The 24,962-nt window shown below is 39.9% G+C and overlaps 1 protein-coding gene across 2 annotated transcripts in view; it reads left to right on the top strand.

Annotated features, from left to right (window-relative positions):
- The window catches only part of LOC146514970 (actin nucleation-promoting factor WASL-like), a 31,430-nt gene that overhangs the window by 6,036 nt on the left and 432 nt on the right, over positions 1-24,962 (top strand). Inside the window, exons 2-10 of one of the 2 annotated variants that reach the window (XM_085166726.1) lie at positions 2,600-2,734; positions 4,992-5,078; positions 5,337-5,433; positions 6,366-6,389; positions 15,837-16,038; positions 17,692-17,734; positions 20,709-20,862; positions 23,009-23,616; positions 24,760-24,868. In XM_085166726.1, coding sequence (XP_085022852.1) covers positions 2,600-2,734; positions 4,992-5,078; positions 5,337-5,433; positions 6,366-6,389; positions 15,837-16,038; positions 17,692-17,734; positions 20,709-20,862; positions 23,009-23,616; positions 24,760-24,868 — 1,459 coding nt within the window. The remainder of the gene's footprint in view (positions 1-2,599; positions 2,735-4,991; positions 5,079-5,336; positions 5,434-6,365; positions 6,390-15,836; positions 16,039-17,691; positions 17,735-20,708; positions 20,863-23,008; positions 23,617-24,759; positions 24,869-24,962) is intronic. The other variant, XM_085166727.1, reaches the window with a different exon arrangement.

Below are 24,962 nucleotides of genomic sequence, written 5' to 3'. Positions count from 1 at the left end.
CCTGTACAGTCTCCCATGGCAAATTGGTCCTGGGTGAAGGACCAGACATAGCGATAATAATCAAAGGAACAGTTCACCCTGACTGGGATAGGGTTACTGGGGCCCCACCGTTGAGCTGGGCCCATAGAGGGTGCCAAAGGGCGAGTGTCTGGTGGCCAGGCCTCAGTCCATGGGGCCTGTCTGGACACAATCTGAAAATCCCCTGCTACCAAGACTAACAGTCTGTATCATTTTAAACATAAAAGGTTGAATGTTAAGACCTTTTTCCCTTTCTCAGATGTGATTAGAGGTAAGCCGGGGTGACTTCAAGCTCTCTCTGGCCCACTTATCTTGCCAACTGGATGATCATTTTCCCACTTCTAAGTTCAGATAAAACTGAGGTTATTGTCCTTAAATAGCAAAATAAATATTACAAACATGGCATCTAACCAGATACTCACTCTAGATGCCATTACCTTGGCTGCTAGTAACACTGAGTAACACTGTGCAAATTAAACAAAAATATGTGGAACTGCTTTCTTGCATCTGTGTAATATCTCTAAACATCGTATCTCAGAGTGATGCTGAAAAACTAGTTGATGCATTTTATACTTCTAGGCTGGGCTATTGAAATTCATTATTATCAGAATGTCCCCCCCAAAAAACTCTGAAAAGCCTTCATTTGATCTGAAATGCTTCAGCAAGAATACTGACAGATTAGAAAAGAGAGAGCATATTTCTCCCAAACTGGCTTCTCTTCACTGGCTTCCTGTTAAATCCAGAATCTAATTAAAATCCATCTTATCGCATAAAAGGTCTTAAATAATCAGGCCCCATTTTATCTTAAAAGATCTCATAGTACCATAACACCATAAGCGAGCTCTTTGCTCTTGGACTGCAGGCTGAACTTGTGGTTCCTAGGAAATTGCAAGCAGAATGGGAGCCAGAGCCTTCAGCTATCAAGCCCCTCTTCTGCTTCCAATTTGGATCACAACAATAGATAAACCTTCCTTTTTGATAAAGCAAGTAGGACTGGACCTGAATCCTTCCTTAGTTTTGTTGGAATAGGCCTAGTCTACTGGGGACTTCCCATGATGCACAGAGTATTTCTTATTCACTCACCTTTTTTCACTTGCTGTGTTTAGACGCCAGGCATTCAATCATGAGTTATTAATAATCTCTGGTTCTTTTTCGCGCTCTTTTTTTTTTTTTTTTTCTCTTCCCTTCAACCCCAACTGGCTGCAGCAGATGGCCGCCCCTCCCTGAACCTGGTTCTGCCAGAGATTTCTTCTTGCTAAAAGGGAGTTTTACCTTCCCACTGTTGCCAAGTGCTTGCTTGTGGGGGCCATCTGAGTATTGTAGTTTTTTCTGTATTATTATAGGGTGTTTGCCTTGCAATATAAAGTGCCTTGAGGTGACTGTAATTTGGTACTATATAAATAAAACTTGAATTGCATTGAAAACTGCTACATAATACTAACTGCTCAAATCAGTTACGTCTTCAGTGATTAATGCATGTACACATTTTTAGCACTAACTCATGGTAGTAGGCACTATCAGGAGTTTAACAGGAAGCAGTCAGGCTGCTAATGATATAAAAATGACTGAGATATTGATTTTTGTGTTCATTGTTAACAGATGCTAAGATCTTAGCTCGCAGAGGCTGCAGTGTCACCACTGTCTGTGTTCATTGCTGCATTCTTCCTTCTGTAAGAATTGAGATGCTTTTAATTTAAGGTTTTAAGGAACAAATTTTGATCTTTTCTGGGGGATGCTGATTGGTGATTTCCTGCTGAAAAGTGTTTGCATCTGTTCCTCTGACCTACACCTATAAATTACAGAGGGAAAGGACGCAGTGACATTTCCTCTTAACTTCCTCAGCAGCCGGAGTTACTTCCACTGCAGAGGAATCATGGCGGTGCATCAAACACTGTGCAACCTCTGCAGAAACCACAAACTGGAGCTGTTTGAAACCTGTGCAGTGCTGACTACTGCAGCTGGACTCCTCTTGTTGTTGTTAAAACACTGTGGAAAAGTGTAAGACAATGAGGCGGTGTCAGTACTTTTAAGTTTTACCCCCCTGAAGTTGGGAATCGGTGTATAAAAAGAGTTACAAGTCCTTCACTTTTCACCTAATGTAAATGTAAAGTCAGCAATTTAACATCAGAGTTCTTTTGTTTGTGACTACATCAATACAGCTGAGTCACAACCCACGAATCAGTGTAGGGCCTTTGATATCCTGCCATCAAATCAGACTTGGATATATTCATTTGATTCTGCACATTTGTGACTCCCTGTTAAGGTAGAATGCATTTGACATATATAATCTGATTTCCAAAGGTCTCAGTATTTGCCTAATAACCAACTCTATTTCTCCTCCCAGCTGTAATTGTGGCTGTTTGAAGGTTTTGCATAGTGTACGTTTCCTCCTCCATTTGTCACACATGGAGTTTACAGGTATATACTAAAGAACATTGTGTGTCTGTAAAATCTTAAAGAAAAAATGGAGGGAGATGAAGTGGTTACATTATCAGCAACTTAACCTTCTTTTCTGTAGTTGTCTTTGTTCTTTCTGTAAATCTCACAGGTGATGATATTAACCATCATATCTGTGCTTCAGACTCTGTGTTCAGCAGTGGTCCAGGTGTATGGTGCTGAGAGGAGCTGTAACTGGGTGAAGAGGTGCTGTGGAGTGGCCTGCCTTGTCAAGGACAACCCTCAGAGATCCTACTTCATCAGAGTCTTTGACATCAAGGTGAGTGACACCAAACGGAAACAATCCAAAAGCTTTAAACACCGCAGAATAGTTGAAAGATGCATCTTAAATGATTATTTTTACATTTTTGGAAGTTTTTTTTCTTCTTTTTTCCTCTTTGCTTTCTGGCAGAAGAAAAACTGAAATATGAAACTGCTGCCAGTTAGCTTAGCAGTGGTTACAGCACTGGAAACAGGCAATCTGTGCATTTAATAGAATCTGCCTCTAATGTTCACAAACAGTCATATTTTGTTTGTAAAAGAAATAAGAACACGGATTTAAAGGGGGTTACTTAGATTCCCAAAAAGTTGATTCTGTTCATCTGGACGTAGCGTTTTCAGTGGGAGAAATGTTTCGTCACTCATCCAGGTGACTTCTTCAGTCTCAGCTGACTGCAGGTTTTCCCAACCTTATAAACAGTACATTTGCACAATAACTGAAACTAGCACCACTGGCAAACAATGGGCTGTGAGGTCAGTTTCTTGATCATTAATATGCAAATTGTCATGACCACTGATCAACAACAACAAAAACAGCAATAACACTGTTTGCCAGTGGTGCTAGTTTCAGTTATTGTGCAAATGTACTGTTTATAAGGTTGGGAAAACCTGCAGTCAGCTGTCAGCTGTCACTCATCCAGGTGAAGTCACCTGGATGAATGATATAAAAATGACTGAGATATTGATTTTTGTGAAGTCATCCAGGTGACTTCACCTGGATGAGTGACGAAACATTTCTCCCACTGAAAACGCTACGTCCAGATGAACAGAATCAACTTTTTGGCATTTCCTCTCCTGGATGATTGAGCATGCATCAAGACATTATTTTTTATATTATTTTAATATTGCTTGAAACAAAATTGTTTTGTTTTTTTTCTCAGTGCTTCTGTGGAGGGTTGTGGCCAGACTTTTCACATTTACTCTGTGTGTTCACTGACTTAATTAGAACAGCACTTTAAGTATGATGTACATTCAGTTGTACGTCTCAAATGGATCAAAATGAATTATCAGATGTGTGGTTACTGCCTGAGGCGGATACAGGCTCTCAAAGTAATATCAGTGTGGACTTAAGCTGTATATATCCATGTATATATTTATTTTCTCTTTCTAATGGGAAAAAAACTGCTCACTTATCAGAATCAAGGAATGCAGAATTATGACAAGAAGAACAGTCATCATTATTTTGGTCAGGTTTTATTTCAGAAGTATAAGATTTCATTAAACTAACAAACAATCTGTTGATTGAACCAGATGTGACAGGAGAGAGGAGGGTCTGACTGTGGAGTGCCCTGTTACAATCCCTGTTACATTCATGTTTAGCCATGAATGTAACAGGGATAATCTGCCTTTCTGAAACACTGTATGACCAGTCGGTACTATTCAGTATGACCCAAAATAAGTGACTGATAAACTCATTAAACTCATTATCTTTACTCATTAACTCAGCGGAAAGTATTTTTCAGAGTGTATTTGCAGAATAGATAGAATTCGGGTTTAAGCTATTTTGTTTCACTTATCAGATCTGTAAACTATGTTTATTTTTTATACTGTTTGTGGACCAGACGAGTAGGTATTGATCACCGAGGATGGTCTGTGGGTGCAGGTGACGGCAGACTTGCATCTCAGGTGACCTGTATTATAACTATAGGGAGTGCGAGGGCAGGGCCAATAATAAACCCAGCACCTGCAGAAAAGGCACCTTGAAGCAAATGTTGTTGTGATTTGGCACCATATAAATAAAATTGATTTGAAAAACCTTTTTGTAACTTACTTTCTCTAGTCAGTACTCGTTGACCAAAAGTACTCTTCCGTCATCTTGGCTGGAGCTGAAGTAAACATACTGATATGAAAAAAGGCATTGTGTTTAATTTATTACACAACAAAAAATAAAAATTATAAGTAATTGTTTTATCACATTTAAATTGTTTGATTGTGTTCAAAGCCAATTTTTTAAATTGAATTCATAGTTAACGGCCCAGCCCTACTTATAGATAGAAAATGATTTTTTTTTTCTTTTCATTTAACTAAGTGGAGGTGAGCTCCTTATGGAAGTGTGTTCAAGGATACCAAAAATGCATCATTGTCTTCCAGAGGAAGACATTTAATTTCTTGAACAAGCAGCCAGCTCCTAAATCTCTCTTTGGGTTGTTGGGAGTATGAATTTAAATTGTAGAGGATTAGAAGTCAGATTTTTTTTCTGAACTTGGAGATTTTTTTTTTCTTTCAATTTCATTTTTCTGTAATTTTTTTTTCTGTAGGAAGGGAAAATGATGTTCGAACAGGAACTCTACCACAACTTCTTCATCAGCAACTCCAGACCCTACTTCATTACATTTGCAGGAGATGTAAGTGTTTAATGTTTTCTTTTGACTACTTCAAGACTTGAATGTCTACAGCAGATGTCTTCCTGTTTTTAGAGTCTATTCTCACCAAGAATTTTATCAGCATAAAATAAGGCTGTGTGGTTCTTTCATATTTCCAAATATCAGTTGTCAGGCTTGTCTTTATCCACCTACAGTGTATTGCGATTTAATGTTGCACAGTTTTTCTGTTCTTCAGAGAAAGCTGTTAGAATCACATTTCACCCTTTCTCTTTCTTTCAGACATGTCAGATTGGTTTGAACTTCGCCAGCGAAGAAGAAGCCAAACGATTCAGAGCCACCATTGATGACTTGCTCAACCGACGACAGCGGAAAATAGGTGAACTTTAATGTTTCAGTTTGTCTTTGTGTTCTTCCTCAATCGGTTTAACCTTTCACAACTTTTATTGGAGATCACACCTTATCGTTTGCTCACTCAGCCTGAATGCAGCTCCAAAGTCACTGCCTTAAAGGCAGGTTTGGAGCTGACTTAGAGTTTGGCACACTGTTAGAGAAGGGAGGGGAGGTAGTTAAAAGTGAAGGATTGTTTAGTGGTGAAAGTAAAAATGAAAATCTACTTTGAGCTGTGAATAGCACTGACTCTCCGGACACTAGCAGTGGAAGGCTTGTAGAGGACTGATCCTCACCAAAAGTATTTCTCGGAAAAAAAATATCACCTCTCATATCAGTCATCAAGCTGTGGTTTCCACTGACAGGTTTGGTTTGGGACTGTGTTTTTGTTTGTGTCTGTGGGGTTTTGTTCCCCTATTTTTATTTTTTCTTTCGCTTCGCTGCTGTGTGCTCCATCTCTTCCTCTCTGCTGCTGTAAAGCTGTCAGTCTTTCTCAGTAGAGTAAATGTCTCTGCTGTGAGGCTCCTCTGACTTCCCTTCAGCTCCTTCCAGCATGTTGGCCTTTTGAAGTGCACCTCTCAAACTGTGATGATGACTGAGGGTTCAAAGGCTCACGGGGCTGGCACAGCTGGCAGGACGCTGTATGGCAAACACAGTTGAGCTTTCAAATCTTTTGCTTCTCTTCTTTTTCTGCTCAGGCCAAGAATAACCTGACTGCTCTATTAAAATGCTTTTTCATATGTGAAGCGGCATTTCTGCACCTTAGGGCTTTAACAGAACTAACTGAACCTAAAAAGCACTTTTCTGACTCTTTTTTTTCTCACTAAAACCTCTTAATAAGTTCCGCTTCATACTTTCTAAAGATTGCTGACTCGTGATTACTTTTCTGAAACTATAATTCTGTTAATTTTTCTTTTGCAGAGAAAAGAGGTGACCCTAAAAATGGTATGTTAAACTCTTAATAAGTTTTGCTTACGTAGGCTCTTAACTTTAGTTAATTTTGTAAAAAGTATTTTTCTCATTCAGGCTTTAAAAAATTCAATAACAAGTACATAGAAATGAATAAAATGAGGATGTCATCCATCCTCTGAAGTAAAAAAAAAACAAAGAAATACAGCAAGATGCAACATGTGGAGAAATGGCAAAGTAAACGTTTCAGTTATCCAAGGATTCAATAGAGGATAGAAATATGCTAAAACTGTAGCATACGAAGCACTGAATAACCAAGAATATAGGCACTCACTCATTTCCAATATTAGCAGGTTACTATTCTAAATAAATTAATTTAGGGCTGGGCGATATGGCCTAAAATCCATATCGCGATATAATTTGAAGCATGTGCGGTAACGATATATATCACGATATATTCTTTTCTTCTGTATAACGTATTTTCCACACTATAAGGCGCACTTAAAATCCTTTAATTTTCTCAAAAATCGAGAGTGTGCCTTATGTATGAATTCTGGTTGTGCTTACTGACCTCGAAACGATTTGGGCGTGCAGAAATCTGTTAAAAAATGTTTTTAGGGACAAATGCAATCGCATAGCAGGATACTATACACGGGCCAAACTTCAGTCAGGAGAACAACTGAGATTATTCATCCACAATACGAGGTTAGTTATTAATATACTGCAACAACATGGGAATAGAACAGCTGCGAGAGAATTCAACATTAATGAATCAATGTTACGGAAGTGGAGGAAGCGCAGTTTTTGGCTTTCCCCATATTTCAAAAGTGCTTCATCTCTTTGCTATGACTGTCGCCCGGCATAATTTGCAGATTATAATGGTTTTAGCCGCTGCGATGCTTTCGACCAAAACAGGCGCAGCTTAGCGACATCATCAACATGCGCTATCGCGATAGAGCGATATAGTCAAAATCTGTATCGTTGGCCAAATTTATATCGTTTCTATCGTATATTGTTTCTATCGCCCACCCCTAAATTAATTCTAAGAATCTAAGCCAGGACTGCAATAATTATCTGTGAGCAAATACATGTTGAGCTTTTAGTTTCCTGGTTCAGTTTCAATGTAATTCCTTTTGCTACATTAAATTAAATGGTGTTTTGGCAGGTCTTTCTGTAAATACACCTCCTAAACACTAGTAACACTTAGATTTCAGAAACTGCAGTTTTGTACACATAGATCATCTGCTTATAAACCACCAAATATGCCCAACAAATGCACCCGATTGCTACTATTGACCTTCTATTTTTTGTTTTGTTCTTTGTGTGTGTATTTTGAAAATTACTGAGTAAATTAGCAGTTGGAATATCTGTTTGAACTTGCTTGTGTGGGTTTTGATGGTTACAGTGGAGAGACCATTAAATGAAAGCTGTTAAACACATGAACTTCAGACAGTTTTGATGGCGATTGGTAAGGAATCCATTGACTTTGTACTAGGATATAGAATAAGAACCAGCTGATGTCCAGTTCAGCTAGTTATTTCTAGAACAGTTCAGAGCTGCAGTGGCTGTAGGAGTAGCTGTAGCTCAGGTGGTAGAGCAGGTCACATACTAACGGGGAGGGTTGGTGGTTGCATGCCAGATATCCTTGGGCAAGATATTATCATCCATCGGAGTCTGAATGCGTTTGAATGTTAAATAGCAAGAGCATAGAAAAAAGTGCTTGTGCAATGGGTGTAAATTTGTGAATGGGTGAGTGAGGCAAGTTGTGTAAAGCACTTTAAGTGCTCAAAGTAGAAAAGCGCTATATAAGAACCAGTCCATTTCCCATTATCCAGTGTTTAAGAGCAGTGTTGATCAAACTGGCAAACACTGGTCTTGTAGAAGGACCTCCCTGTATGACCGCAGAGGCGAGACAGTGATGACAACAGCGTTCGTCCTACAGAACACGTGTGTGTGTGTGTGTGTTTGAGAAATGCCAGTAGACTGCAGTGTGCTGTTGTGACGTTTCCTAACACATTGGCATCATTGTTTCACAGTCTGGCTCTCACACTGACAGAGTGAAGCAGGTTAAATCTGGTTTATGGAGAAGCCTTTCTGTGCCGTATGTAGACCACACGCTTTCTGTTGTTCTTTTTAAACCCTCTAGTGTGGGTTTTAATACTTAATACTTCATACAAACGCCTTTGTTGGTGATAACATCTTCAAGTATGGAGAAACTAGTCATATGTATTGCTCAGGTCTGATTTTGGCCCCGTTCTTCCCCACAAACAGTCCTGAAGGTTCTGTGGGCCCTGTCTATAAACTCTGAGCTTTAGTGCTTTCCAATGATTTTCAACTGGATTTAGGTCAGATGAATGGCTGGGCCGTTCTAGCAACTTGAATTTCTTTCTTTATGTGTGTTTGGAATCATTGTCTTGCTGAGACATCCACACTCATTTCATCTTCATCATTCTGGTAGATGGCAGCAGGTTTTTATCAAGAATGTCTCTGTACATTTTCCATTCATCCTTCCTTCAGTTACATGAAGCATGCCAGTGCCATATGCTGAAAATCAGCCCCACACCATGATGTTCCCACCTCCAAACGTCACTGTTGGTATTGTGTTTTTGCAGTGCCTTTGACCTTTGACCTTGTCTAAATGTTGTTCTGCGCTTCAACATGCTTTTTCTTCAGCTGTGGAGCCTTGCATGGTGAGCGTGCATACAGGCCACAGTGGTTGAGTGCATTACTGATTGTTTTGTGTGTATTGTACCTGCTAATGCTAGGACTTCTTATTAATAATTATGTATTACATCAGTTTAAAATATTTATTAAACTTCATTTTTCAAGTTTTGTAAAAACAAAATTCAAAATAGAAATTAGCACGTTTTTCATTTTTGTTCATCTAAATTAGGTTGGATATTGGTTAAAGATGGCTGCTTTTGAGTCCTTGCTTTAATTTAGAAGCTGTAAAATGTGGTTATCAGTGTGGATGGATATTTGATGTTAGTTTTTAGAATTTTATAAATGATTAATCCTTTGTATTTTCTTTTCAGTCAGTACTATTAAAGTACTTATTTTGATATCAAAGCAAAAGTGCCTCAACAACTCTGTTTGAAAGCAGGGAAACAAGCACCTCCCCCATCCCACCCTAGTCCTTAGGCTGCTGATGAGGTAGACCTGTTGGTCTAGTTGTAGAAGTCCAGAATTCTTGGGGAGTGTGGTGGGGTGCAACCAGGGATTCAGACATGGATTACTAGTGGATTAGTGGCTGTGTCAGATGTTACTTCAGTTTGTGGAGATTACATGGAATTTCCACACTGTATGGCTTGCACCAACAGGAGAAGAAATGGAACAACATGGACAGTTCATTGTGCACATTAACTTCTGAAGCATCTAGCCGCTTTCACTGCACTCTTGGTGGCGCTGTCACTTGGTGTTCGCTCGCTCTGCGGTAGAGTATCACTTCCTGTTCCTGCTCAAACACTGGTGTTTCTGAGTAGCTTATTTGCTTAGAAATTTAATTAACAACTTTTAAATACATTCTTTTTTCATAGTATAATCTTCACGTGCTTCATCCGAAGCACACTTTCTGTGTACTCACCTAATTTATAGCCAAAGTATTCAGTCACTGTCTCTGTACTGTTTCGCTAGTTTAGCTTAGCTTGTAGCCGACTCGTTAGCACCATGGCTACTTCACCTGTCCCTCCTGCACTTTCTTGCTCATTGTGTCAGATGTTTAGTTACTCCTCAGCCTCCTTTAGCAGTAATGATATCTGTAACAAATGTAGCATATTTGCAGCTCTGGAGGCCAGGATTACTGAATTGGAGACTCGGCTTCGCACCCTTCATTCACCCGTAGCTAGCCAGGCCCCTGTAGCTGGTGCAGCGGAAGATAGCATAGGCCCCGCTAGCTGTTCCCCGGCAGACCCCAAGCAGCTGGGGAAAGAGGGCGGCTGGGTGACAGTGAGGAGGAAGCATAGTGCTAAACAGAAGCCCCAGGTACACCACCAACCCGTTCATGTGTCTAACCGTTTTTCCCCACTCGGCGACACACCCGCCGGGTGTCAAACTCTGGTAATTGGTGATTCTGTTCTCAGACATGTGAAGCTAGAGACACCGGCAACCATAGTCAATTGTCTTCCAGGGGCCAGAGCAGGCGACATTGAAGGAAATTTAAAACTGCTGGCTAAGGGTAAACGTAAATTCAGTAAAATCATAATTCAAGTCGGCAGTAATGACACCCGGTTACGCCAATCGGAGGTCACTAAAATCAATATTGAATCGGTGTGCAACTTTGCCAAAACAATGTCGGACTCTGTAGTTTTCTCTGGTCCCCTCCTCAATCAGACCAGGAGTGACATGTTTAGCCGCATGTTCTCCTTAAATTGCTGGCTGTCTGAGTGGTGTCCCAGAAACGATGTGGGCTTCATAGATAATTGGCAAACCTTCTGGAGGAAACCTGGTCTTGTGAGAGAGACGGCATCCATCCCACTTTGGATGGAGCAGCTCTCATTTCTAGAAATATGGACAAATTTATTAAACCCCCCAAAATATGACTATCCAGAGTTGGGACCAGGAAGCAGAGTTGCAGTCTTACACGCCTCTCTGCAGCTTCTCTCCTCCTGCTACCCCCCCAAAAACCCATCTCCATAGAGACTGTGTCAGCTTCCAAAAAGACAAAAAACAAACTAAAAACCAGCAACAAACGACTTAAACATAAACAATTACAAAGAAAGAACAATACAGTATCCACATCTGAACCAAAGAGTAAAACAGTGAAATGTGGATTATTAAATATTAGGTCTCTCTCCTCCAAGTCTCTGTTAGTACATGACTTAATAATTGATCAACAAATTGATTTACTCTGCCTTACAGAAACCTGGTTGCAGCAGGATGATTATGTTAGTTTAAATGAATCAACACCCCCGAGTCATTCTAACTACCAGAAATCTCGAAGCACGGGCCGAGGGGGTGGTGTGGCAGCAATTTTTCACACCAGTCTATTAATTAATGAAAGACCAAGACAGACTTTTAATTCATTTGAAAGCCTGATGCTTAACATTGTCCACCCCAGCTGTGAAACTCAGAAACCAGTATTACTTGTTATCATCTATCGTCCACCTGGGCCTTACACAGAGTTTCTGTCTGATTTCTCAGACTTTATATCTAATTTAGTTCTCAGCTCAGATAAAATAATTATTGTGGGTGATTTTAACATCCATGTAGATGCTAAAAATGACAGCCTCAACATGGCATTTAATCTGTTATTAGACTCAATTGGTTTCTCTCAAAATGTAAAAGAACCCGCCCACCACTTTAATCACACTCTAGATCTTGTTTTAACATATGGCATGGAAACTGAACATTTAACAGTGTTTCCTGAAAACCCTCTCCTGTCTGATCATTTCCTGATAACATTTACATTTACAATAATTGATTACACAGCAGTGGAGAGTAGACTTTATCAAAGTAGATGTCTTTCTGAAAGCGCTGTAACTAAGTTTAAGAATATAATCCACCCACTGTTATCATCGTCAATGCCCTGTACCAACATAGAGCAGAGCAGCTATCTGAACGCTACCCCAACAGAGGTCGATTATCTTGTTAATAATTTCACCTCGTCACTACGTACGACTCTGGATACTGTAGCTCCAGTGAAAACTAAGGTCTCTAATCAGAAGTACCTGACTCCGTGGTATAATTCTCAAACACGTACCCTAAAGCAGATGACTCGTAATCTGGAGAGGAAATGGCGTGTCACAAATTTAGAGGATCATCATTTAGCCTGGAGAAATAGTTTGTTGCTTTATAAGAAAGCCCTCCGCAAAGCCAGAACATCTTACTATTCGTCACTGATTGAAGAAAATAAGAACAACCCCAGGTTTCTCTTCAGCTCTGTAGCCAGGCTGACAAAAAGTCAGAGCTCTTTTGAGCCAACCATCCCTTTAACGTTAACTAGTAATGACTTCATGAACTTCTTCACAAATAAAATTTTTATCATTAGAGAAAAAATTACCAATAATCATCCCACAGATGTAATATTATCTACAGCTACTCTTAGTACCATTGATGTTAAGTTAGACTCTTTTTCTCCAATTGATCTTTCTGAGTTAACTTCAATAATTACTTCCTCCAAACCATCAACGTGTCTTTTAGACCCCATTCCTACAAAACTGCTCAAAGAAGTCCTGCCATTAATTAATTCTTCGATCTTAAATATGATCAACCTATCTCTAATAATCGGCTATGTACCACAGGCCTTCAAGCTGGCTGCAGTTAAACCTTTACTCAAAAAGCCATCTCTAGACCCAGCAGTCTTAGCTAATTATAGGCCAATCTCCAACCTTCCTTTCATATCAAAAATCCTTGAAAGAGTAGTTGTCAAACAGCTAACAGATCATCTGCAGAGGAATGGTTTATTTGAAGAGTTTCAGTCAGGTTTCAGAGTTCATCACAGCACAGAAACAGCTTTAGTGAAGGTTACAAATGATCTTCTTATGGCCTCTGACAGTGGACTCATCTCTGTGCTTGTCCTGCTAGACCTTAGTGCAGCATTCGATACTGTTGACCATAATATCCTATTAGAGCAATTAGAACATGCTGTAGGTATTACAGGTACTGCACTGCAGTGGTTTGTATCATATCTATCTAATAGACTCCAATTTGTGCATGTAGATGGAGAGTCCTCTTCATACACTGAGGTTAATTATGGAGTTCCACAGGGTTCAGTGCTAGGACCAATTCTGTTTACATTATACATGCTTCCCTTAGGCAGCATCATTAGAAGACATAGCATACATTTTCACTGCTATGCAGATGACACCCAGCTCTATCTGTCCATGAAGCCAGATAACACACACCAATTAGTTAAACTGCAGGAATGTCTTAAAGACATAAAGACCTGGATGGCCGCTAACTTTCTGCTTCTTAATTCAGATAAAACTGAGGTTATTGTACTCGGCGCTGAAAAGCTTAGAAATATGGTGTCTAACCAGATTCTTACTCTGGATGGCATTACCTTGGCCTCCAGTAACACTGTGAGGAACCTTGGAGTCATTTTTGACCAGGATATGTCCTTCAACGCACATATTAAACAAATATGTAAGACTGCGTTCTTCCATTTGCGCAACATCTCTAAAATTAGAAATATCCTGTCTCAGAGTGACGCTGAAAAACTAGTTCATGCATTTATTACTCCCAGGCTGGACTACTGCAATTCATTATTATCAGGATGTCCAAAAAACTCACTGAAAAGCCTTCAGCTAATCCAAAATGCTGCAGCAAGAGTACTGACAGGGACTAGAAAGAGAGAGCATATTTCTCCTGTTTTGGCTTCCCTTCATTAGCTTCCTGTTAAATCCAGAATTGAATTCAAAATCCTGCTCCTCACATACAAGGTCTTAAATAATCAGGCCCCATCTTATCTTAATGACCTTGTAGTACCATGTCACCCTATTAGAGCACTTCGCTCTCACTCTGCAGGCCTACTTGTTGTTCCTAGAGTATTTAAAAGTAGAATGGGAGGCAGAACCTTCAGTTTTCAGGCCCCTCTTCTGTGGAACCAGCTTCCAGTTTGGATTCGGGAGACAGACACTATCTCTACTTTTAAGATTAGGCTTAAAACTTTCCTTTTTGCTAAAGCATATAGTTAGGGCTGGACCAGGTGACCCTGAATCCTCCCTTAGTTATGCTGCAGTAAACGTAGGCTGCCGGGGGATTCCCATGATGCATTGAGTTTTTCCTTTCCAGTCACCTTTCTCACTCACTATGTATTAATAGACCTCTCTGCATTGAATCATATCTGTTATTAACCTCTGTCTCTCTTCCACAGCATGTCTTTTATCCTGTCTTCCTTCTCTCACCCCAACCGGTCGCAGCAGATGGCCGCCCCTCCCTGAGCCTGGTTCTGCCGGAGGTTTCTTCCTGTTAAAAGGGAGTTTTTCCTTCCCACTGTCGCCAAAGTGCTTGCTCATAGGGGGTCATATGATTGTTGGGTTTTTCTCTGTATCTATGAAGCGCCTTGAGGCGACTTTTGTTGTGATTTGGCGCTATATAAATAAAATTGAATTGAATTGAATTAAAAAAAGAATATGTCATGAATGCTCAGTGCAGACGGATGAAACCACACAGTTTGTACCAGCCTTCTGTCATATCGGTACATGGGATTATAGCAAGGCATGTTGATGACACTGTGAGAGAGTCAAAAAGGGTCGCTTGCTTGGATTATTTTCCTAGAATTAAGAGCAAACCAGTATTGCATGGAATTAGTTTCAGTTCCCTCAGACAGGTGTTAAGCCTTTAAAATATATATATTTGTGTAAATAAATAAAGGGCGGGTGGTCTTTATCCTTCAACCTCAGGTCCTCTACCAGAGGTCTGGGATCTTGAGGGTCCTGCGCAGCATCTTTGCTGTTCCTAGGACTGCACTCTTCTGGACAGAGATCTCAAATGTTGTTCCTGGGATCTGCTGGAGCCACTCTCCCAGCTTGGGAGTCACTGCACGTAGTGCTCCGATTACCAATGGGACCTATGAGTTCTTCTCTGAGCCCTTGGTACATCTGTTCCTTCTTCCTAATGTTGCTTTCATTCGGTATCACTACAGCCGTATTCCTCTTCTTGTCCACCATTACTATGTCCGGTTGGTTAGCCACCACTATTTTGTCCATCTGTATCTGGAATTCCCACAGGATCTTAGCTCGGCCATCCTCCACCACCATAGGGGGGGCTCCCATTTTGACCTTGTGGCTTCCAGGCCATACTCAGCACAGATCTTTCTGTATGCTATGTCGGCCACTTGGTTATGGAGTTCCATGTATGCCCTGTCTGCTAGCATCTTGCACCCTGCTGTTATGTGCTGGATTGTCTCGGGGGCATCTGTGCACAGCCTGCACCCAGTTTCTATGGATCTTGTACTTGGAGCTTGTTCCTGTGCTGCCATGATTAGTGCTGCAGCTGTCAAGAGGTGCTGTGCTAGCTTTAAATCTCTCACAATGGATGTCCCTTTATGTTTTTGCACTGTCCTAATACTGAACTCATGATGTCAAGATGCATCGAAATATGTACACAAACTCATTTACTCACACATAAACACATTTCATTGCAATGTTGACCCTGTGCTAACTTGCATATGACAAATAAAAACTAAAACAGTGACACCACAACACTACCAATGTTCTGATGAGTTGACGATACTCATCTGTATCATCAGCATATATCATCAGTACTTATCACACTCACTCTGTATTTTGTCTCTAGTTCTCTGAGGTCATCCTCCCAATGACCCCTCTCACTCACAGTCATGAACTCTCTCTCTCACACACACTCTCTCTCTCTCACACACACACACACACACACACACACACACACACACACACACACACACAAAGATACTTTTTGGCTGAATATGTGACAATAAAAATTTGAGTTGTTAAAAATCATTTAAAAAAAAATATAGTGGTTGTTTCTTTTTAAACTCTTTCTGCTAACTTCCTCCATGCACAGGCCCAACTCTGCATGTGGCCACAGTAGACATAAAGAACCCGGAGATCAACAATGTCCGATTCCACAACTCCCACAGCCATCAACAGCCATATCACATCAACAACATGCTGAGCCACAGCGGCCTGAACCGGAAGGACAAGAAAACCAAAGGCAAGAAGAAGAAGCTGACGAAGGCCGATATCGGCACGCCAAGCAACTTCCAGTGAGTCCGAGTCACACCACACAGTGTACTGAGTGCTCCAGTGCTGAGCAAATAGGACTTTTTTTTTTTATTTATTGAACCAAATCAAATGTCTAAAATAATGAACATATTTTATCATTTAGTTAAACTTTTTCATCTGTCGATGGAGAAAATTAATATTTATTATTGCACAATCAAATTTTGACAGTTTAGTAACTGCAGTTCTTCCATATGGGCAAGCTGCTCTTGTGGCCATTCTGCTCTCTTAAGGCCTCCTGTCTTGTGGCCAAACAGATTTCAACTGCAGTATCCTAGATTTAACCTGGCAACAGTAGTCCTAGTTCTGCTGTGGAGATCTGCTGTGAGTGGGAGAGCAGAACAAGGACCACCAGCTGCAGTCTAAGTTGGTGCGGTTGAAAATTGTCTACGAGATGTAGCTGATTATTTCTCTGTTGTTTACTGTCACAAGGGTAGGGGTTAAAACGTGGTCCCTTTAGCACATGTGCATATATATCCTCACATATGCACACATACCACGCTGTGAAACCCACAAATATGACCTAATTCAGACCTCCAGCTCATAGTTCATCTCCAGAGTAAGGCTGTTCGATATAATGATATATATCGGATGACGATATAAAAACGTCTATTGTTTCTTTTTACGCTATCGTTTGTTTCGTGGTGTTGCAAAATAAACAGCTTACGGCGATATTTTTTCATGGTTTTGATGGTCACTGTAGTGGCTATATTAATTTCTTAAAGTTCTCTCTTTCTCTTATATTTAATATAACCACACTACAGACGGACAAGCGCCTGTTTTTATGCGTTGTCGTTAGCAACAACGACGGTAAAACCACCGCGTGTCTGCTTGTTTATTTTCCACATAAACCTTTCAGAATAAAGCTCAAGATCCTGTTGAGACCTTTCAAAATAAACTGAACAACGTGAAAGAGTATGCAGAGTGTTTATGGATGAGAAGCAAAAAAGAGCCGTCAGGTGCTAGAAAATAAACCTTAGACTCAAACGTTAGAACAGGCTTTACACGCCGTGTAATAAATACTCACAAAAAAAACGGCGGCCGTTACAACTTATGTCTAAAAATTTATCGTTTCATCCATCGGTTAAAACACTCGACTCCAGCTACATGACGCACAGCTGGAAACACTTCATGCAAGTCGAGCTGCCCGAGATTCACAGAATTTACAGAAAATGTTAAATTTTTGTGAATTACATTTACATTTCAGGTTGCAGGTTACATTTCACCGCGTGTTATACTTGTATAACTATGCATGTGACGAATAAAGAATCTTGAATCTTGAATCAAGGTGGCTGATTGGAAAACACAAGATTAGAAAGGCTGGTGTTAGCTGGTAGGCAGAGACTAAACAGCAGAAAAGCAAAAGTCTGCTTTACACATCCTAAAACTTAAAATAAACAATGACAAATGATAAAGTTTTTGGACTGTGGTGTCTGTACAGTCTGATCTAGCAATGATAGGCTCCTTTGTGGCAACAGTGAACATGTTGCATTAACGTCTGAGAGCCTTCAATGGCCACATTATCAGAGTGCAGTGTGTGCATTCACTGTGTATCATGTGCACATGCTAAACAGCTGATGTTCTTCTGTGTACTTACGCGTGTTGGCATGATCTCACTACACATCTGTCTTCTTCAGGCACATTGGTCATGTGGGCTGGGATCCAAACACAGGTTTTGATGTGAGTATCCCCTTTATATACACACACAAGCAGACACAGAAGCACAGTAGTGACTTGTGTGGTGGCTGCTTGATGAAATTGCACAAATTTGGCTCTTGTTGCTTCCTGCTCTGCATCTGAGAAACTGCACAGAAGGAATTTGCAGATTTTCTGTAAGCTCAGAAAAAAATCTGTAGGTTACATCTTTGTAACGCTGACTCTGTGGGCAATAATGTAGCTGTGACGCTGTCTTCCACTTTCCTTGTACTGGCAACATTTACAGTGTGTTACTGGATCATTTATGATACATTACTATATGGCTTGCAATTAATTAAAACGTACTTGTTTAAAGCTTTATGAGTCTACTTTACAGACCCAAAATGTATAAGGATGATGGATTCAGACTTGATTAGGCCCAGATCAGTCATGTCCCTGCAAGTCCCATTCGGATACATTTTGGATCCATTCACAGTTACTTATTGTCCCGACAAGATCAGGATACATTATTAGAAATGGCTCAACCTTCCAAAATTATACAGAAATATCTAAAATGTAGTTGACCAACATGTAGATCGCTCTCTAAAGGCTTCTGGCATTGTTTTTAGTTAAATTTCGTATTTAAATTTAGTTTTGTGTTTTCGTTTTTTTAGCTTAATGTAAAACTGTTACTGTTAGCAACAGTAACACAGTTAAACACCTCTCCTGTTGCTGTAAGAGAGCCATCATGTGTCAGTGAAGTCTGATAATAGACAAAATTATACAAAGTTCCACTGAGCAATATTAAAGTATATTTTTTTTGTAAATCACATTAAGCATTTTTATCCAAAATTATTAACAAGTTAAGACTGTTTCTGTTGTTTTCACATTCAGTTGTTATCAGAAGCTTGCATACACTCAACATGGGCGTGAATGTTTTGGTAATTTTGGGCTTTTAATGGTCTCTTTGAAGTGTTTTTTTTTAAGTTGGAATTAATGTACAGCATATAACTTTAATGATTTGAAAGATGCAGATGTTGGAGTTTATTTTGGGTTTTCTCTAATCCAGACCTGTGTCAGTTATCTTCTCTCTAGCTGATCATATCATATGAGTTACAGAAATCACATTTTGTCTAAAGATTTCTGAAGAAATAGACCAATTTTCCATTAGGTAGTGTTAAAAATGGCTCACAGCAGTTATACTGCACATCAGGCTGTGCACAGGAAATGAATCGTACTTACAAAAAACTCAGTTGCTGCTAAAACATCTATTTTAGTAGCAGCCTTTAAACAAAACCTGTAAGGTTAGTATCACCTTTAAAGCTTCGATAAATGTTTCTAATGCACAGAAGCATAGGGAAAATAAAATACCTGATTGGATACCAGGAATCAGGGTACAGCCAGTGTGCATTTCCTGCTGCTCACCACAAGGTGTCACACGGCACTTTGAGCGTCAGTCTGAGCTCCTGCACTGTGGACAAATTAAGCACTCATCAGACCTAGAACATGAGGAAGTCTATTATTAGTTTAAAAAAACAATCTAACATTAACAGGGAGCTGTTTAGCTTTTAAAACCAGTTTTATTCAGTTATTTATTGTAGGGTCTTCGCTTTAAAATATAAAGCACTTTGAGGCCACTGCTGGTGTGATTCAGCTCTATATAAATAAGACTAAATTGAAACTGAATTGAAGATCTTCAGCAGGAGTTAATATTTCCATAGACAGTGACAGTAAGTAACATACCAGGTTAAAGCCTTAGCCCGGATACATCTTTGTCTGCAGGCAACTGCAGACTCGAACAGCAAACTTACCTGTTCTTCCATATTTACTTCAGTCCTTTGTTTTGTTTTTTTGTTTGTTTGTTTTTGTTTGCACAGCATAAAAAAAATCAAACTGTAAAAGTATCGACAAAAAGATGTGAATTAAACTGCAAGCATTATGACATTCACAAAACAAGCATCGTGTTTACTTTTCTGGACCAACGTCAGTCATCTTCAGTGAAGACAGTGAAATCTGTCACATACATCCACACAGAAACCAAAGAACACACTTTACAACCCAGCAGAGTTTATATTTGAAATGTCATGTAGTATCACCTGTTATTTCTCCACTACATTGTATGAAAAAGATGACACCTGTGGCAGCCACCTAGTGTTTTGGTGTTCAGGGTATTTATTTTTAGTTCATATCATTTTATATCTCACAAACAAATTAATACGTCCACTCCAACTGTGTGGAAGCTTTAGGTAGTTATATTTAGGGCAATATCCCACAGTGACAGCTACAAATAAGCTAAAAAGATGTGATCCTTTTGTAGATTTCAAATAAAATGAAAGGTAAGCTGATGTAGTAAATATTCTTTTATTGGATTCGAAAATTGTACACTATAGGTTTTTTTTAGATTTTAAATATATCGGAGCATTAAACAGGCGGATGTGTTTTTGGGTTTGAGGGTCCAACAGGACAGAGATGATACAGAAAAATGACATCCTTATAAAGTTCACACTTTAAGTTTATGAATGTGCAACTTTTCACAGTTCTCATTCTCTAGTTACTTGCTGGATGAAAACATAATTTTGACTTATAAACACATGGACATACTTCATATAGAGAGGAAAAGGGGGAAATAGGACATAAACTCCTGCACAAATGCTGGGCTTTATAGCAATGATGACGGGCTCAGGTTGTGTGATATGAGCAGGACAAAAACACCACAGAAGGGGAAGAATGACAAAGTTCATTCTAATTGATAAGACTTTCATTTACCTTGTATCTGGGTTTAGATGTTATTGATATACAGACATATCTACTGTCTCTTTCTGCTGCCATCAGACATTAAAAAGCATTAGATGAAGTTTACGTCACTGTTACCAACGACCATATTAACGGCCACCCAAGTATTTTTGTTTTTCTGTGGCTAAAGTCATATTTGAGTTGCTGGCCTGGTTTTTGCACCATAAGGTCCTTCATAAGGTCCTCCCCAGCGTAAAGCATATTTTAAAATATACTTTGTCAACAGCTGAATAACCTGGACCCTGAACTGAAGAACCTGTTCGACATGTGCGGCATCTCTGAGGCTCAGCTGAAGGACAGAGAAACGTCCAAGGTCATCTACGACTTCATCGAGAAGAAGGGAGGGGTGGAGGCAGTCAAGAACGAGCTGAGAAGACAGGGTGAGCACACACACACACACACACACACACACCTGTGAACTGAACTGATAATTACAAATTGTTGAACAGCATAAAAAAGAGTTTTAAATTCCCATTTTTTGTCTTTCACAGAGAAATAGAAATTGTTGAACTAGAAATAGAAATGTCTTTGTTCAAAAATGTACTGTGAACACAGAAATGATACAGTATATTAATTAAATTTTTTAAATTAGAATAAAATGCTTATTTTTTTATTGTGTTGTTTACCGCTTCCAAAACACATAGCTATTTCATCGTTTTGGGGATATTTCATCATAAAAAAATAATAATAACTGAATAAATGACAGATTTAAGTGAAATGCTTCATAAAAATCCAGTTGATTCTCACTGGTCAGTGTATGAAGTCAGAGATCTGATATTTTTGAACTTTTATACATTCACATGTTGCAGTTCTTCTCACGGTTTTATCTTGAGATGCCACCTGCTTCCTTCTCCTTTTTTCCCATCACACAGCAAATATGAGCAGATCAAGTGCTTTTTTGAGTCTGAATTGTTATTTTGTGAAACATACTCAGATTCTTCTGTCCTGACTGTTTTAATCACGTTACCATGGACTAGTTAGAAAAGAGGAAAGAGGTGTTTGAATTTAGGACAGTGCCAGCGTATGTGTTGGTGTAAATTGAACCCCTCTTTAATTACCTGTTATATTCTAATAATGCGAGTCGTTCCCTCATTTATCTTTAATATTTTATAAGAATTTTATTTTTTTTTAGTGTTGCAGACTTATACTGGTTAGGTTATAAAATGACTTGTTTGAGAGAGTAGCCTGTAGTATGTTAGTTAGTTTAGCATGCACATGATATATTTTACTCTTGTGGCTTCAAATATTTCAGGTATCTACAGTCACATGAAGGTGGTTTGAATTTAGTAAGACAATCTGTGGTTACCTAATCTAGTTAACTTAGGAAAAGTTGGTGTAATCAGCATTATACCACTGAGAAACATCGACATGGATAAGACTCTAAGCTCTCAAGTATCATTTTACTTGGTGCATTTCAGGGAAAGATAAAGACTTCAGATGGTCTCTAAAGTTTCAAGGGATTTAGAGGTTTTTAGGTTCTTCCTAAAAAAAAATTCCAGTGAGCTGATTGGTCAATAGATGGTGATTTCTTACAAGTTTATCTCTTGTGTCAAACACAACCTGCTCTGCAGCAGACTGGGCCTGCAGCATAAGTAATTGTTGCAGTGTGGTAAGAACTGACCCACCTTAGACCCTTAGGCTATGTTCAGACTGCAGGTCTTAATGCTCAATTCCGATTTTTTTTTGATCAAATCCGATTTTTTTTGTCTGGTTGTTCACACTACAAATAAAATGTGACAGCAAACGCACTCCAGTGTGAACCCTCAAAGCGGCCCGCATGCGCAAAAGAAGACGTCACACACAACGTGCCATTTAGACCCAGACCCAACACTATTGTTTGACTGATGGCCATTAATATAAAGACTTGTTTCAAACTTTACGTTTCCCAATTTTACTGTAAGTTACAAAGTTATTTTGTTATTTACATATGGCCTAATAATTATCCTTATTGCTGTTTTAGAGGAGCGGTGCTTCAAAGGATAGTTGCAGATTTCTGTCAGAATCTGCGGATTATACAGTACAAATAAAATGTTCACGTTTCTCCAACGTTGTCTTTCCAACAGTTTCACTAACATCTACACTGGATGGCCAGGAAGCGTTCGCGATGTCTTCTCCGGATCTGATAATTGGCGTCTGTCTTGTGTCAGTGACGTAAAAGATGGATTTAATGCGACATGACCATCAAACAGCAGTCGCTTTCTAAAACATCGGATATGTATCGGATTCAGTACCACATACGAAAGTGACCCAGGTCGGATTTGAAAATATCGGATTTGTGCCGTTCACACTGTCATACCATGATCGGATATGGGTCGCATAGGGTCAAAAAAAATCCGATTTTATGCGCTTTCGCCTGCAGTGTGAACATAGCCTTAGTTACTTTGGGGCTTAGTTACTTTGGGGCTTAGTTACTTTTCTGAGCTCCAGATCCAGATGTTTCCCCAGATCACAGTGCTGCAGAAGAGTGGAGCAAAACTGCACAAGAGTTAAACGTAGGATGTTTCTTGTTGTGTTCTACTTCTACAGCTCCCCCTCCACCACCTTCTCGAGGCGGCCCTCCGCCTCCTCCCCCGCCGCCCCACAGCTTGGCTCCACCCCCACCCCCACCTCCACCTTCCAGAGGAGGCCGAGGAGCCCCTCCTCCCCCTCCTCCATCCAGGGCCCCGGCCTTAGCTCCGCCTCCACCACCTCCCTCCAGACCGGGAACTCTGGGTGCCCCACCTCCCCCACCTCCTCCCACCAGGGGAATTCACCAGCCGCCTCCTCCATCCCACCACCACCACCAGTCTCCCCCTCCTCCTCCCCTTCCTTTACATGCCTCTGTTACTCCCCAACCTCCACCCCCTCCACCTCTCCCAGTGGCACAGCATTCTGTGGTGAGCAGCACTCCTGCACTGCCACCTCCCCCTCCTCCTCCCCCACCTGGCCCACCTCCTCCTCCAGAGCCAGATAGCGTAGGTGGGGGTGGAGACTCGCCTCATTCACCAAGTCCAAGTGGGAAGTCGGTGCTGTTGGAGCAGATTAGAGGAGGAACCCAGCTGAAGAAGGTGGAGCAAAACAACAGAGTGCCAACTTCCAGTACTGGACGAGATGCCCTGCTGGACCAGATCCGACAAGGAATCCAGCTCAAGACTGTGAGTCAGTCCCTTTGATCACTTTGATCACTGTGATCACTGCAATAATACATAATAAATACTTGAGGTTTTATTTGCACATTTGCACTTTATTTGAAGACAGTCTTTTTTTTGTTTTGCTTTTTTGTGTTTTGTTTTGTTTTGTTTCGTTTTGTTCTGGGGTTTTTTTGTGAAAACCCACATTGTAGTTCCAGGTAGATTCTTCATAAGCTACTTGGAAATTTTACTACTTATTAGCCAGCTAACTACAGTCTCGGATAAGCCCACCAAAACTACCAGTAGAATGTTTTGGTTTTGGTTTTGTTGTTTGCTGCTTAAATCAGCCTGTCCACTGTCTACTCCAAAACTAAGCTTTTCCTATATTCAGCCCTTTTTAGACAAATCTTTTATGCCAGTGTAAACGTATCTATGCATTTCATACAGTCACTCAGTCTGCCTTTAAGTCAGACTTAAAAATTTATGTAATCAAGATCCTTTGTGGAAAAAGATGTATTCGGAGATCTGATGTTTCCCCATTTGTTTTATCTACTTCATAATCATAATCTATTTTGTAAAACTGAGCCTAGGTCTTATGTTATAATTAAATTATGAGGTTTTCTACAGTGTATATAAAGTACTGCAGTGTGGGCATACCATTCAACTAATTTAGCATGACTTTTAATTTGTAAAATGAGAGTTTGTTATGTTTTGGGTTGTTTGTCATTTAACGCAAAGTTCATAAATATCTTTTGCAAATGTAGAGCCTTTGTGAAGACTATTCAGAAAACAAGAGGACGTGTAGTGAATGGACATGGGTATTTCAGCAAAAATACTACTTGATGTTCCACTTTTCAACCCAAGTTTTTCCACCTCACCCCCAAAAGCTTCTGCTACTACTGGCAAAAGGTGGCAGTGAAGAAACCTACTAGACTACCAACCATGAGAAAAGATGCATTTTAAGACAATACATTTTTAATCTACCTTTTCATATGAGCAGTTTTCCATTATAAATGTCTAGATGCCATAAGATTCATTTAAAGTTAAAACGTTCATCTTAAAACAATAATGTGAAGAACAAACTCTGAACCACAACTTTCCTCTGGATTGTGTTACAATGCTACAATGTTGCAATTCTTTTTATGTATTCTGTTTGTCTGTTCCCAGGTGTCGGATCATCCAGAGTCCGGCCCTCCGACACCAGCTCCAACCACAGGCATTGTTGGTGCTCTCATGGAAGTGATGCAGAAGAGGAGCAAAGCCATCCATTCCTCAGGTAGCAGCCTGAAAATGTTCCTTTTTCTGTCAGTCAATTTTCTCCATGGACCTTTCAACCTGTTGTTCATTGTTTATTCTTTAAGTTTTTCTTC

The sequence above is a fragment of the Neolamprologus multifasciatus genome, chromosome 7 (assembly GCF_963576455.1).
Source record: "Neolamprologus multifasciatus chromosome 7, fNeoMul1.2, whole genome shotgun sequence".
Lineage (NCBI taxonomy): Eukaryota > Metazoa > Chordata > Actinopteri > Cichliformes > Cichlidae > Neolamprologus > Neolamprologus multifasciatus.
This window is presented reverse-complemented; position numbering and strand designations above follow the sequence as displayed.